The sequence below is a fragment of the Aspergillus fijiensis genome (assembly GCF_003184825.1).
Source record: "Aspergillus fijiensis CBS 313.89 unplaced genomic scaffold BO72scaffold_14, whole genome shotgun sequence".
Classification (NCBI taxonomy): domain Eukaryota; kingdom Fungi; phylum Ascomycota; class Eurotiomycetes; order Eurotiales; family Aspergillaceae; genus Aspergillus; species Aspergillus fijiensis.
Window position 1 is genome coordinate 454,850 of NW_024468990.1, and position 12,249 is coordinate 467,098.

The following is a 12,249-nucleotide window of genomic DNA, read 5'->3' on the forward strand; positions in this document are numbered from 1 at the left end:
TCCCTTTTACGCTATGACACGTCGACTTGTCCTTGTCTAGACAGATTCCCCTGCCAGTTGGAAGCACTCCTGAGTGCTTAATTCTCCCTTGCTGACCCTTTCAGCGCGCGCTGCACTGACCGTCCACCCAAAGCTAAATTATTTTTGTGCCACATCGTTTCCATCTTTCCTCGCTCACAGCCTGCTACAGACTTGATCTGACTGGTTTGCGCTAAGTTCTTTAGTACTTAAAGCGAGCTACGCCCACAGGGATAGTGTGCCTGTTCTCTGCCATCACAATGGCCGCTCCCATCCATACTTACGGACCTTCATGTTTTCTGGCAGCCGATGCTTCGGATCCTTCCTCATGGCTCTACTCCGAATCTCCTCCGAGCGTACGGCCTCAGTTCTTCTATACCTCTCCGCTACCGATAGATGACCCCTTGACTGCGCTACCCCCTCCAAGTGGCGGTCAAGGATCCGCCAATGCGAAGGCTCCGCTCCAACCTTACTCGGTCCGGGATAACGCTGCTCTGGAAGAAGCCTGGAAGTCGCTACAACGGGTCCGAAGAGAAAGTCTGGTTACGAAAGCCAGGGCACAGGAAGGGCGCGCTTCCAAAAGAAACTCAGGGATACTTGTTCCAGGGCAAGAACCAACAATAAGCGCAGAATGGAAGAAGAAGATGGGACTATCCCTGGGCTCCAGCCTGGAAGACAGCCAAGGGAAGCAGAACACTGCCGTCCCACTGTCTCTGGATGACAGGGCATTGAAGACCTTCAGAGGTCGATTCAAAAACGAGTTCGGAAGCCCCGGGTTGGAGCATGAAGGAAACCGGAAAAGGTCACGTACGCTGGAAACTAACTCGAAGGAGAACTTGAGGCCGACCAAGGTCACTTACAAGGGCAGAGAACCATTTCTTCGGGAAGATACCGAGCCCACGGGAGTCAAACCCAGCGGGGTGCTACGGACGGAGGACGTCGCTTTCGACAGTGGCGATAGCGTCAGCTCCCGGGGTAACACTTCGCGAGATGCAAGTATCAGCGGTTCTCCGTTTATCAGAGCCCCAATTCACAAGCCGCAAAGTCTATTGGGCAGATCCGTGGAGTCGAACTCTTCGCGGGACGCCATTCCAGAATCACCGACGGATGCGACCGCTCACACTGCAGCCAAGCGTTCGGGACTGAGGACAAGCGTCGATAGGGAATCGCTTGAGGAATCGGACGAACCACTCCAGGATTCTGTAGAGATTGACGAAACGCAGTGGAGGATTCCAGTCGGCGCTTCCCGGCTTCACCTTGTCGAATTGCCAAAGCTGAAGGTATAGTACCTTCTATGAACCGTGGGATCTACAAATTGTAACCCTTACAAATAGATGAAACCGATATATTGGAGCCCATTGCACGACATATCGAACGTCGTCCGTGCGACGTGGTTCTACAAGAATACTATGTTGCCAGTTGAGACGGAGCTTGCTAACAAGCTAGAAGATGGGTACCTCTACCTGAAGCCGTGGACTGAGACATGGCAGGACGAACTCAATAGCTGTGTCGAGAACGGCGCTGATGCGGAGCTCAAGGTAGTGCACAGGCTTTGGCCCAAAGAGGACCCAACCCGGCCGTCAACAGCTGCAGCTGCTTCTGATGGTACTCCATCCGCTGCTCATCTGGTGGACCAACCAGAGCGCCCTGACAATGAGCCGTTCGCACTCGATGAAAACCGCGCTGCTGGGGCCACTCCGGCACACACCGAATCTATCAAGCTTTTCTTGAACTCAAGCGTCATCTATGCTGACTGGCGGGAAGCACAGATTTTACGACCCAGTCTTCTTCCGTCTGTATCGCGCGGTCGCAGACCGCTCAGTGCGATTCGTAAAGGCAGACAGATTGGTATCCCTGTAGTTCGCGGCTTCAGCCGGCGATTGTGGGACCGTCTACATCCCAGCAAACCGAGCCCCGTAGAAGTGAGGAACTACCTTCGAAGCACCCAGACTCGAGCTATGTCCACCTCAGGAGAACCGGTATGCTATGCCTGCGCAATAGAAGAATTACGGCCGGCTCCGACGGACCTGGTCCTTGTCATCCACGGTATAGGCCAGAAGCTATCAGAACGAATGGAAAGTTTTCATTTCACCCACGCGATCAACGCCTTCCGCAGGACCATCAATATGGAGCTGAATAGCGAGCCCGTGTGGCCCCACGTGCGTTCAGGACACGGGGGGATCATGGCCTTGCCTGTGAATTGGCGCTCAACACTGTCCCTGGATGAGGCCAATCTCGAGTCTCCAGCGGCCGGAGATCCAGCTTCCAATCACTACTCCCTAAAGGATATCACACCGGAGACCATCCCCGCTGTCAGATCCCTGATTAGCGACGTCATGCTGGATATCCCATACTATCTATCGCATCACAAGCCCAAAATGATCCAAGCCGTCGTCAAAGAAGCCAACCGTATCTTCCGTCTGTGGTGCGAGAACAACCCAGGATTCCAGCAAAATGGCCGGGTCCATCTACTCGCACACTCCCTGGGGAGTGCGATGGCCCTGGACATCCTCAGTCACCAACCCACCAAGATCCCCAGGTTTGATTTCTCCACGACCAGTGTGCACGGAGACATTTTCGAATTCGATACGAAGAACCTATTCATCTGTGGCAGTCCCGCTGGATTCTTCCTGTTCCTCAACAAGGGTATACCTTCTCCTCGCATTTCTCACCCACAATTATCGAAAAGAAAAGAAAAGCTCCAAGCTAACCATTACACCAACCCAGCCAACCTCCTCCCCCGCCGCGGCCGCGACAAACCCGGCTGCGAAGGCGACGACCGTCTCCGCGGCGTCGCAGGCGAAGCAGACACATACGGCTGTTTAGCCGTCGACAATCTCTACAACATCATGCACACCACAGACCGTAAGCCCCCTAGCCCCCTGCCCCTCACCAAAAACCATCCACCCCCACCCCCACCCCTCTCCATCACGCAACTAACCCCCCGGGGAAACAAAAGCAATCGCCTACCGCGTCAACGCAGCCGTGGACAGCGACCTGGCCGCCTCCCTCAAACCGGCCTCCATCCCCACCACCACTTCGACCATCTGGTCCTCCTTCGGCAACGTCTTCCGCTGGTCGAGCACCACCACCAGCAACACGACCATCCCACCTCCTGCCATAACGGCCAAACTCCCCACGCAGGTTGAGCTGGAAACCCACGATTTCACCCGCGAAGAGATCGCCGAAAAACGCATGCTGCTGCTGAACGACAACGGGCAGATCGACTACTACCTGTCCGGCGGCGGTGGGCCCCTCAATATTCAGTACCTGAACATGTTGAGCGCGCACAGCAGTTACTGGACGCTGACGGACTTCGTGCGCTTCGTGGTCATTGAGATTGCGAGGAAGCAGGGGCGGGAGGCGACGTTGCCGGTGTTGCGGGCGGCGAAGAAGAAGGGGTGGAGGGTTGGGAAGGTTTGATTTTTGGAAAATCTAGGATTTGGAATTGTGATGGTTGGGATCGAGGTAAATGGTGAATATGACGGATGATTGTGAGGGTGGAGTTTGGAATTGATACCCTGGTTTTCCTTAAGTGTTTCCTAATTCTTGGTTAGGAGGTAGATAGAATCTCTTGGAGGTTTGTTTTTCTTGATTCATCTGTTCGCTTTGGTATTTATGCTACATATAGAATGGAGTCGGTCATATTTTCTATGGTGTTGGTAGGTCGGTATCTCCTGACTACGGATGCGGGGAGCTATATATTATTCACTATAATTGTGGGAAGAAGCGACAGACCCTAACAACTCCAATATTTTCAAAGCTTGTCTCTTTTGAACACTCCAAGTAAGCATATGCTTAAAACATGTGGATATTTGAGACTGTTTTTGAGGTTGTAACAGTGAGACCGGTAGCTCAAGCCTCCGCCACAACCGGCCCCAACATCAACGCTTCCACCAACGCCCCCTTCTCGACCTTCCCCTTCCCAGGCCGAAGCACCACCAACGCATTCGCACTGGCCAGACTGCCCACTCTCGAACTTCGCTGGCCCACGCCATCCACCCCGGTGCTCGTGGCATAGAGCCTCCCATCCGAGCGGGAGGCCGTCACCACCGCCCGGTGATATTCCGTGCGCTTGGGGTCGGCGGGGAACGGATGCGCCAGCGCAACCGACACGAGCGGCAGGCCCAACGACGACGGCGTCATCGGTCCGGATCCGCCTTGTCTGTAACCCATGCCCATCAATTTGTGCAACGAAGGCAGCACGAAAAGGTTGAGCGTGACCAGCGCCGAAGCCGGGTTGCCGGGGAGAGCGAAGATGAGTTTGTTCTGACGTTCTTGCTGCGCGTCCGTCGAGGACGAAGAAGGCTTGAATGGCACAGTGGCGAAGGTGGTCGGTTTGCCGGGTTTCATGGACACGCGGCCAAAGTGGATGGTGCCGCCGAGCGAGCGTTCGATGGTCGGTTTGAGGAGGTCCAGCTCGCCCATGGAGACGCCGCCGGTGGTGATGATCACATCGACGCCGTGGTTGGCGGCCGTCCCGACGCCGCGGAGAGCATCCCGGAGGCGTTGTTCGAGTTCACCGGCCGGGGTGTCGCGCGCGATGCCCAGATCGACCGTCGGGAACCCCCAGGACGTGAGGCAGGAGAGGAGGGAGGGGCGGTTCGAGTCCCGGATCTGCCCACCGGTGAGCTGGCGCGGGTCGTCGTGTTCGACGAGCTCGTCGCCGGTGCTGAGAACGCCAACCCGCGGCTTCTGGTAGATCTTCACGATCCGCGTGCCGGTGGCTGCTAGGAGGCCGATCTCTCCGCCCACAGAGGTGATGAGGTCACCCTTGCGGAGAATGAGGGAGCCGAGGGCGACGTCGCTGCCGGGTTCGCGGACGTTCTCGCCCGGTTGGATCTCGGAGGTCAGAATCTCAACTGTGGCTTCTTCCTGTCCGTCCGGAGTAGAGGTGGCGAGGACGGTGTCTTCGACCATGACGACGGCGTTGGCGTTTGGAGGCAGCGGTGCGCCGGTAGTGATGCGGGCGATGGTTCCGGGCTCCAAGGGAGTGAGTATCCCGCCCTCGTTGGCGTGGGTGATCGAGGCTACGGGGAAGATGCCTCGGGTATTAGGGCCAGACTCTGATGTTGCTGATGCGATTACGGCGTATCCGTCTACGATGCTGGCGCGGTATGCTGGGACCGCTTCCGCCGCGTAAACGTCCTCCGCGATCACGGACCCGACTAAGGCTGTGGTCACAGGGACCTCGATGATGGTGGGTTCAGGCGTGTGCTCGCTGATGAGTTGGAGTGCTTCATCAACGGAGAGCATGGGGTAGGGGGAGGATCGATAGCGGCGGTTCGGCCCTGCATTCGGGTCGTTGGACTGTGGCCGCTCGGAGGGAGTCGTGTGTGCTCTGGGTATAGCGTGGCCATGACCGTGACCATGAGAGTGGCCGTGACTGTGGTCGTGATGGTGGTGGTGATGATGATGATCATGGTTTGTTGGTTGAGGTGAGGCAGATACTCCTGCCTCGGCCTCTAGCTTCTTGATGCCGCCTGCGTGAAGGGCTCTAGAGTTCGCACCAGCCGTTTGGCTGCATGCGTGCGGAAGAAGTTTGATAATTGCTTCCAGATTCTCTTTGGCACCTTTGGGGGAGCCGGGCAGGGTGACAATCAAGGTTTTGTCGCGCACTCCTGCAACGGGTCTCGACATTATCGCAACTGATACCTGTTAGCAGTGATGTCCATGCATACAACACAATCAGACATACACGGTGTAACCTTAAGGGATGCGGCAAGCATGCCATGGCTTTGCTCCGGTCAGTCATTATTTTTAAAAATGCAGATTCGAGACATGACTCACACCAGGCCAGACGCATAGCGATGGATCAGAGGCGAGACCGCCTGATCGAAGCGTCAGTGTGAACGATGGCGTCGATGCCAGGGTAGATAGTAGACGAACCTCAGGGGTGATATCCTTAGCTGCGAAGCCAGTGCCACCACTTACACAGATGAGATTGACCCAGTTTGGCCCATCTGCCCAGTCACAGATAGCACGTTGGATGTCTAGCACACTATCAGGGACGATCTTGATAACGGGCTTGTCCCAGGTATTGGGGCCCGCCGTTGACAAGACGTTTGTAAGAGCATCGCCAACTTTGTCTGTCGAAGGATCCTGGGAAGCCGTATCAGACACCACTAAGATTGCTGCTTTGAGGGTAGTGGTATCGGTCATGATGAAAGATAATTGTTGGTTGCTGAGGGGCGAGGAAGGAGAGGGATTATTATATCAGAGATGCTTCCTGTCGGCGGGGAAGAGCGATAAGCATGGCGGAGACACTAACTTAACCGATTAAGACAAGCGGAATCGGCCATCAACGCAACAACTTGGAAGGCATTTACGGAACACACTCAACACTTTATCATATTCCTGCTCACCAGACAATCCAAGCATACTATGCATCTTCATCACTTTTATATTCCTAGGTCAGCCCCGCTGCCAATTACTATACATCTCTTCCCCGTCGCAATATCAGGCAAAGCAGCGAGATCAACAATGCATTTCACACGCATTGCCAAAACAAAGTTCTACAGTTGAATCGAATCCGTACGCCCCGATGCAGTAGATAAAGGATGACAAAGAATAAAAAAGAAGCGACGGCAAACGTGAGAGAAGTCATACAATTCATCCCCCCCCCGACAACAAGCTCCTACACAATCCTTATACTCTTACGCGGCACCGAAGTCGAGTGCCTTGCCGCCCACCAGAAGACCAACAATCAGTCCGAAGAGACCGAGAACCGAGCTAAAAATCTCGATGACGAGGATCTTGACGAACCTGTTGCGCGCAGTGTTAGCAGCCACTCTTCCAGACCCCGGGTCGGGTTGACGAACAAGCTGGGATCCGCAGCATCGGCCAAAGCTGCACCACTTCCATTGATGCCGACCGAGATACCGCAAATCAGGTTACATGTACCGACCGTGATACCCGCCCAGAACAGGGCGTAACCGGTGTAGTAGTCGCTTCCCGAGAAGATGCCGTCATTGTCGACAAGGTTGAGCTTGGAGGAGAAGACGATTGCCATGATGACACCATAGATAGCAACGACTTCACAGAAGATAATGGAGATCAAGTTCTTCGTCCGGATTCTAGGTGCCTTGACACCACCGCCGACGATGGACGAGCCCGTCAGGAAGATACCCCTAAAAGCCCGTTTCTCAGCATGACGTATGACCGTATCAGATTGAGGGGATTTTCATACCATCCAGCGCCGACGACTGACAAGCCAATGCACATGGCAATTCCGAGGTTGGCCCACGCATAGGGAGATACCGACTCTAAGAAGTAACCGACCTGGGTCGGATTAGCGAGGATTCCACCGCGACTGTCGGCGAGTGTAGCTGTCGCTTACATTGAATCGTTCACCTTGACCGGTCAGGAGCAAATCTAGGTAAAGAGAAGATCATAGTTAGCGCTGGTTCGGGACCTCTATGCAGCTAGTGGAGTTGGTTGCCCTACATAGTCCGACCACCAGGAGGGCCACGAATACAACACCGGTGAAATAACGGAGAACCATGGTGGACGTCCCGTGAGTGATATGACCCTATACTTTTGATTGAAGAGAAGGATACAACGAGAGCAGAGGAATAGGAAGAGGGCCTCAGGTATGAGGGATGGGGAGAGGAGGGGGGGACAAGTAGGGAACAACAAGGACCGTAAGTAGTAAGTCAGTAGGAGCTTCAATAGTGATCGATAGACCCCGAGCCCAGGTGGAACAGCAAGCAAGCAAGTGATGGTGGTGGTGGTGGTTATCGGGCCGGGCATTAATCCGGGTAGTCGGTCTACCGTACTGAGTACCCCCGTACAGTACTGTAGTCAGTCACTTACTCTAAGTACTCCTAACTAAGGTAAGGGTAGTTAGTCTAATCTATGCAGTGCAAACCTAACATACTGTCTGTCAAAAGTTCCCCGGACGGACCCATGGGTCAACCCAGTCACTTATTTGTCCATTAGACCTTTAGAGAATCTAACCTTCCTCTGGTACGGGTTGATCTGCTCGCCTTCTCCTCCCCTCACCTTCCCCTCCCTCTTCTCTAACCTAACAATTAATTCCGAACCTCTCGAAAGACTCCGCTTCTCACGACTCTCTCGTTCCCTTTCCCCTGCACCTTCCTTTCCAACTTTCGTCCACCGCCCACTATCACGAATCGATCCTGCGACCTACTTCCGCTACCCCTGATTTCGCCGCTTCAACCACATTTTCGTAGACATGGCTTCCACCTCCGGTGTAGGGTCGTATTCGAACCCTCTGAAGAAATTCAAGTAAGCAGCGCGAACCACGATTGTTCAGCCGCTGCTTGAACCGGTCGCTAATTGGATTGCAGGCTGGTTTTCCTGGGAGAACAGAGTGGTACGAATATCCTCCGCGACAAGAAACCACCCCGCATGTCGTTCCCTTCGCCACGCTAGTCCTGACACTTTTCCTGCAGTTGGCAAAACTTCCTTGATTACGAGGTTCATGTATGATTCATTCGACAACACATACCAAGCCACAATTGGGATCGACTTCTTGTCCAAGGTACCGTCCGTCCGGTCGACGTTGACCTTCCGATAGCACGGCAAGCTTGCATGCCTGCCCGCGTGGTTGTCCGAAACTAATCAGTGCTGTCTATACAGACGATGTACCTAGAAGATAGAACCGTGCGCCTCCAACTGTGGGATACCGCCGGTCAGGAGCGGTTCCGCTCCCTGATTCCCTCCTACATTCGCGATTCGAGTGTCGCCGTGGTAGTTTACGACATCTCGAATGCCAAATCCTTCCAGAACACCCGGAAATGGATCGACGATGTTCGCGGAGAGCGTGGAAACGATGTCATTATTGTCCTGGTCGGCAATAAGACCGATTTGAACGACAAGCGGGAGGTCACGACGGCACAGGGTGAAGAGGAGGCCAAGAAGAATGGGTTGATGTTCATTGAAACGAGTGCGAAGGTCGGCCACAACGTCAAGCAGCTTTTCCGGAGAATCGCCCAGGCCCTACCGGGTATGGAGGGAGAAAGCAACAGAGGGGACAACCAAAGTCGGTTTTCCCCGCGAGCCAAACCCCTTTCTTGAACATAGCTTTGCTGACTTTTCCCAGTGATCGATGTTAACATTAGCCCGAAAGAGACCACGACTAACGATGGATGCGCCTGCTAATCACTGGGCTGGCAGCCGCCGACTCAATTTTCTCTTATAACTTCTTCTCTTAGTCTCTTGCCTGAACCTCAATCAGCGGCATGAGATACTGTCTATAATGTTCACCCATCCTCAACATGTACATTTCCTCCTGTCCCCCTTCTTTCGAGTGAATAGCGTGTTTAGATCAAGCTTCAATTTTCTTTCTAAACTTAATTGGACCTATCTTTTTCATTCCCACTTTGTCCCGAAAAGACCCCGATAACCGTAGGGGCCAGGCGTGTGCGTGTCAAGTCCTGAGATTGGACTTGTATTGCGTTCGGCAGGTGGTGTGGGGACACATTAATCAAACCATGTGCCATTTTCATAGAAGCTTGACTGTGCACTGCTTTGAATTCAGCTTCCCACAGTCAATGCAGCCACTACACAGCAACAATGGCGGGTCTACCCAGTTGGCGCGCGGAATCATAGTCATATGATCATCGGTTACGATCTGACCATGGAAAAAGTCTTTTTAAACACGATTATCCCTATTGAATATACTGGCAGTCAGGCTAACTTTTTCATTCCACTGTGCTCCTGCGTCGCAACTCTTGAAATTTGTTGAATGGTGTAAGCAGATGTATTAGGGCCCCCAAGAAACCCCTGAGTGGAATTTCACAAGGTGGATTGCATGTACTGCGTGTGTACTCGTAAGTAGACTATGTATGGAGCAAACAACGCCTTCCCTCGTACTCGTATTTGTCGGTGGGCGGAAAGTAGAATAATAATGTGCATAAAAGTTTGCCTAGTGGTTTGTTTGTTCCGCTCGGTCGAAGTGGGTAGACTATCTGGATGCGGTGGTTAATCCAAGTCCAGAGCCAGAGAAGAGAATTCTTGTGGTGGTCTGCAACTCTTCAGCAGGAGGGGAAGATAGGACTAATAAAATGATACAATGTCATGATTATTAAATCAATCAATCAATCAATCTGCAGACCACCTCGTGCCAGATAGGGACCAAAGTATGAGAAAGATTGTAATGGTGTAGATACGTCATGGGGGACCAGCTGGGGCAGGGACTGTCCAAAGGCCCAAAGACCCCAAAAAAATAAATGAAATCAGTTAGTTTAAAAGACTTATGTACACAGTACAGCGTACGGAGTACAGTAAGTAGTATTCCAGGAGGGGGACAAGGCAGCGATCGGCGGACCCGACCGGATAGAAAGCGCCGCCCCTGGGCCAATTACCCGCAATTTGGGCGCCCAGCGTTACTTTCTCTCACGCACTCGTTCACTCTTTCAACCTTGAAAACCGTAACTACTGCGTACTACTGTAGTTAAAACTCCCCATCCCCTCTCTACCTACTCACTCACTCTCCTTCTCCGTCGTCACCTTCCATTCCTTTGCCTCTTTTTGTCACACTCCCTTTCTCCATTCATCACCACCACCACCACCACTACCATTTCACCCTACTCTTATCGATTTGGCACATTTTGCCCCTCAAATTTAAACATCATGGGGTTTTCAACCCGTCTCCTCCGCATCCCGCGGCCAGAGGTATGTTCCTATCTATTGAATTAGTGGTGAAATTTTACGGAGTTCCGCCTGCCTCCGTTGCTCGGTCGCTTTCTTCTTGAATTGAAGCTGACTTAACCCAATCCCGGCTGGTCCGGGTTTCCAAACACACAGACCTTTCTCTATGTCATGAGTCTTCAGACCGGTGCATCCTTAATCACTTTATCGTTACTTCTCAACAAAATCAGCGGCCTCTATGGCTTGCTCGCCCTTTTGACCGGTTACCATCTTTCACCTGTCCAACTGTCGATGTACCTTTACTCCCTCCTCGCGCTGGGTCTCGTCACATATCTCTTCCCTCATATTCGCCAACAGTCTCCCCTGCAATGTCTTGCGCTCGCCTGGCTCTACGTTCTCGACAGTATCATTAATGCAGCCTACACCACCGCGTTTGGGGTTACATGGTTCCTCGTTATAGCCCAACACTACGATAATGGAAGCGCCTCTGGACCGGGCGCGGAGACCATCGCGCAAACCGCCGGTTTCACCAGTCCAAAGTACGATTCGTCGCACAAGGATCAAGCCGATCCCTATGCAAGGAGATCGGATGCCCTGGGTAACGCCGTGTCTCAGCCTGAAAGCTTCCAAAGCATCGTTTTCATCTGCCTGCTGTGGACCATCCGCATTTACTTCGTCTTTGTCATGCTGGCCTTTGCGCGACAGGCTCTCCGTCTCTACGTCGCCGTGCCGCGACACACTCAACTCCCGACCCACAGCCGCAACACCTCCATCGCTAGCGTGGCTAGTATCGCCGACATTGATCGCGAACCATTCTCTGCGCACAGCCCCGATGGCCAAGGGTGGCAGGGTAAACTGGGACGTATTATGATCAGCATCGGTCGCAACTACTGGCTGGGTGAAGATGAGGAGGGTGGTAATTGGGTGAATACTCTCAACCGCAATTTCCGCGCCCGCAACGCAGAACCTGAGCTGCCCGGTCCCCTTGAGAGAGAAAGAAGACGGCGATCGGGTACCGGCCCTCCCCAGCCTTCTCAGTCAACAGTCCAGGCGGCCGCCCTGCTGCAGCCGGTCTACGAACACGTACCGGGAACAAATGGAAAGATGCATGGCTGGAATGATGGCAGGTAGTCTCGCACTCGAAGCCAACAGTCAACACTGAGCGTTGCCGACTTATACAAAAAGCCGATTCTCACCTGTGGCAGGGCTTCGGCTCCGTCTCCGAAAGGCTGGCAAATTAGCGCCCCTTCCACGAAGTGAGGCAGCCCTCGTGCTATCGGCGACAATAATCCCGCGCTCTTGCTGGAGGCTTGACCACTTTCCAGCCTTGGCCATCAACCTATCAGACATCGTCCTCCTCTTTTCTTTCAAAGCCTTGTTATTTAAACTTATTGATACGATCTACATACTTATCTTCACGAACCGGACAAGCGGACACTGGCTGGGATGGCGGACCTACATGCAACAGTTCCACCGTCTTCTGTACTCCAGGGAGGCGTTGGTGTCGTTTGTGCGCGAAGGGGATCGCTTAGTGCCACCATTGTTGGGGGGGGGGGTGGACATAATTAACATTCATGAGGTCTTGTGATGCCCTTTCTGAATTCGGCGTCTGGG

At 53.4% G+C, this 12,249-nt stretch overlaps 5 protein-coding genes across 5 annotated transcripts; 3 read left to right on the forward strand and 2 right to left on the reverse strand.

Annotated features, from left to right (window-relative positions):
- Positions 1–278: 278 nt before the first annotated feature.
- BO72DRAFT_373825 (DDHD family phospholipase) lies at positions 279–3,441 on the forward strand (the record flags this gene model as incomplete). Its single annotated transcript, XM_040941099.1, has 4 exons — positions 279–1,298; positions 1,353–2,664; positions 2,746–2,883; positions 2,978–3,441. The coding sequence occupies 4 exons, from the start codon at positions 279–281 to the stop codon at positions 3,439–3,441; spliced, it is 2,934 nt and encodes a 977-aa protein (XP_040803211.1).
- Positions 3,442–3,720: 279 nt separating this feature from the next.
- BO72DRAFT_446479 (bifunctional molybdopterin adenylyltransferase MobB/molybdopterin molybdotransferase MoeA family protein) lies at positions 3,721–6,182 on the reverse strand (the record flags this gene model as incomplete). Its single annotated transcript, XM_040944308.1, has 4 exons — positions 3,721–5,666; positions 5,717–5,754; positions 5,809–5,849; positions 5,908–6,182. Coding segments are annotated over 4 exons (2,147 nt in total), but the record flags the coding sequence as incomplete, so codon positions are not given.
- A 408-nt stretch (positions 6,183–6,590) lies between these two features.
- On the reverse strand, positions 6,591–7,527 carry BO72DRAFT_446480 (H(+)-transporting V0 sector ATPase subunit c''). The gene is made up of 5 exons (XM_040944309.1): positions 7,465–7,527; positions 7,358–7,392; positions 7,208–7,299; positions 6,840–7,148; positions 6,591–6,783 (listed from the first exon to the last, which is right to left on the reverse strand). The coding sequence occupies exons 1-5, from the start codon at positions 7,520–7,522 to the stop codon at positions 6,675–6,677; spliced, it is 603 nt and encodes a 200-aa protein (XP_040803213.1). The 5' UTR covers positions 7,523–7,527; the 3' UTR covers positions 6,591–6,674.
- Positions 7,528–7,862: 335 nt separating this feature from the next.
- Positions 7,863–9,397, forward strand: BO72DRAFT_446482 (Rab family GTPase YPT6). The gene is made up of 5 exons (XM_040944310.1): positions 7,863–8,268; positions 8,331–8,356; positions 8,436–8,524; positions 8,623–9,025; positions 9,086–9,397. The coding sequence occupies exons 1-5, from the start codon at positions 8,216–8,218 to the stop codon at positions 9,142–9,144; spliced, it is 630 nt and encodes a 209-aa protein (XP_040803214.1). The 5' UTR covers positions 7,863–8,215; the 3' UTR covers positions 9,145–9,397.
- Positions 9,398–10,530: 1,133 nt separating this feature from the next.
- BO72DRAFT_54421 (inositol phosphorylceramide synthase regulatory subunit KEI1) lies at positions 10,531–11,787 on the forward strand. Its single transcript, XM_040950507.1, has 2 exons — positions 10,531–10,659; positions 10,792–11,787. Exons 1-2 carry the CDS (start codon positions 10,618–10,620, stop codon positions 11,764–11,766), a joined length of 1,017 nt encoding a protein of 338 aa, XP_040803215.1. The 5' UTR covers positions 10,531–10,617; the 3' UTR covers positions 11,767–11,787.
- Positions 11,788–12,249: the final 462 nt, after the last annotated feature.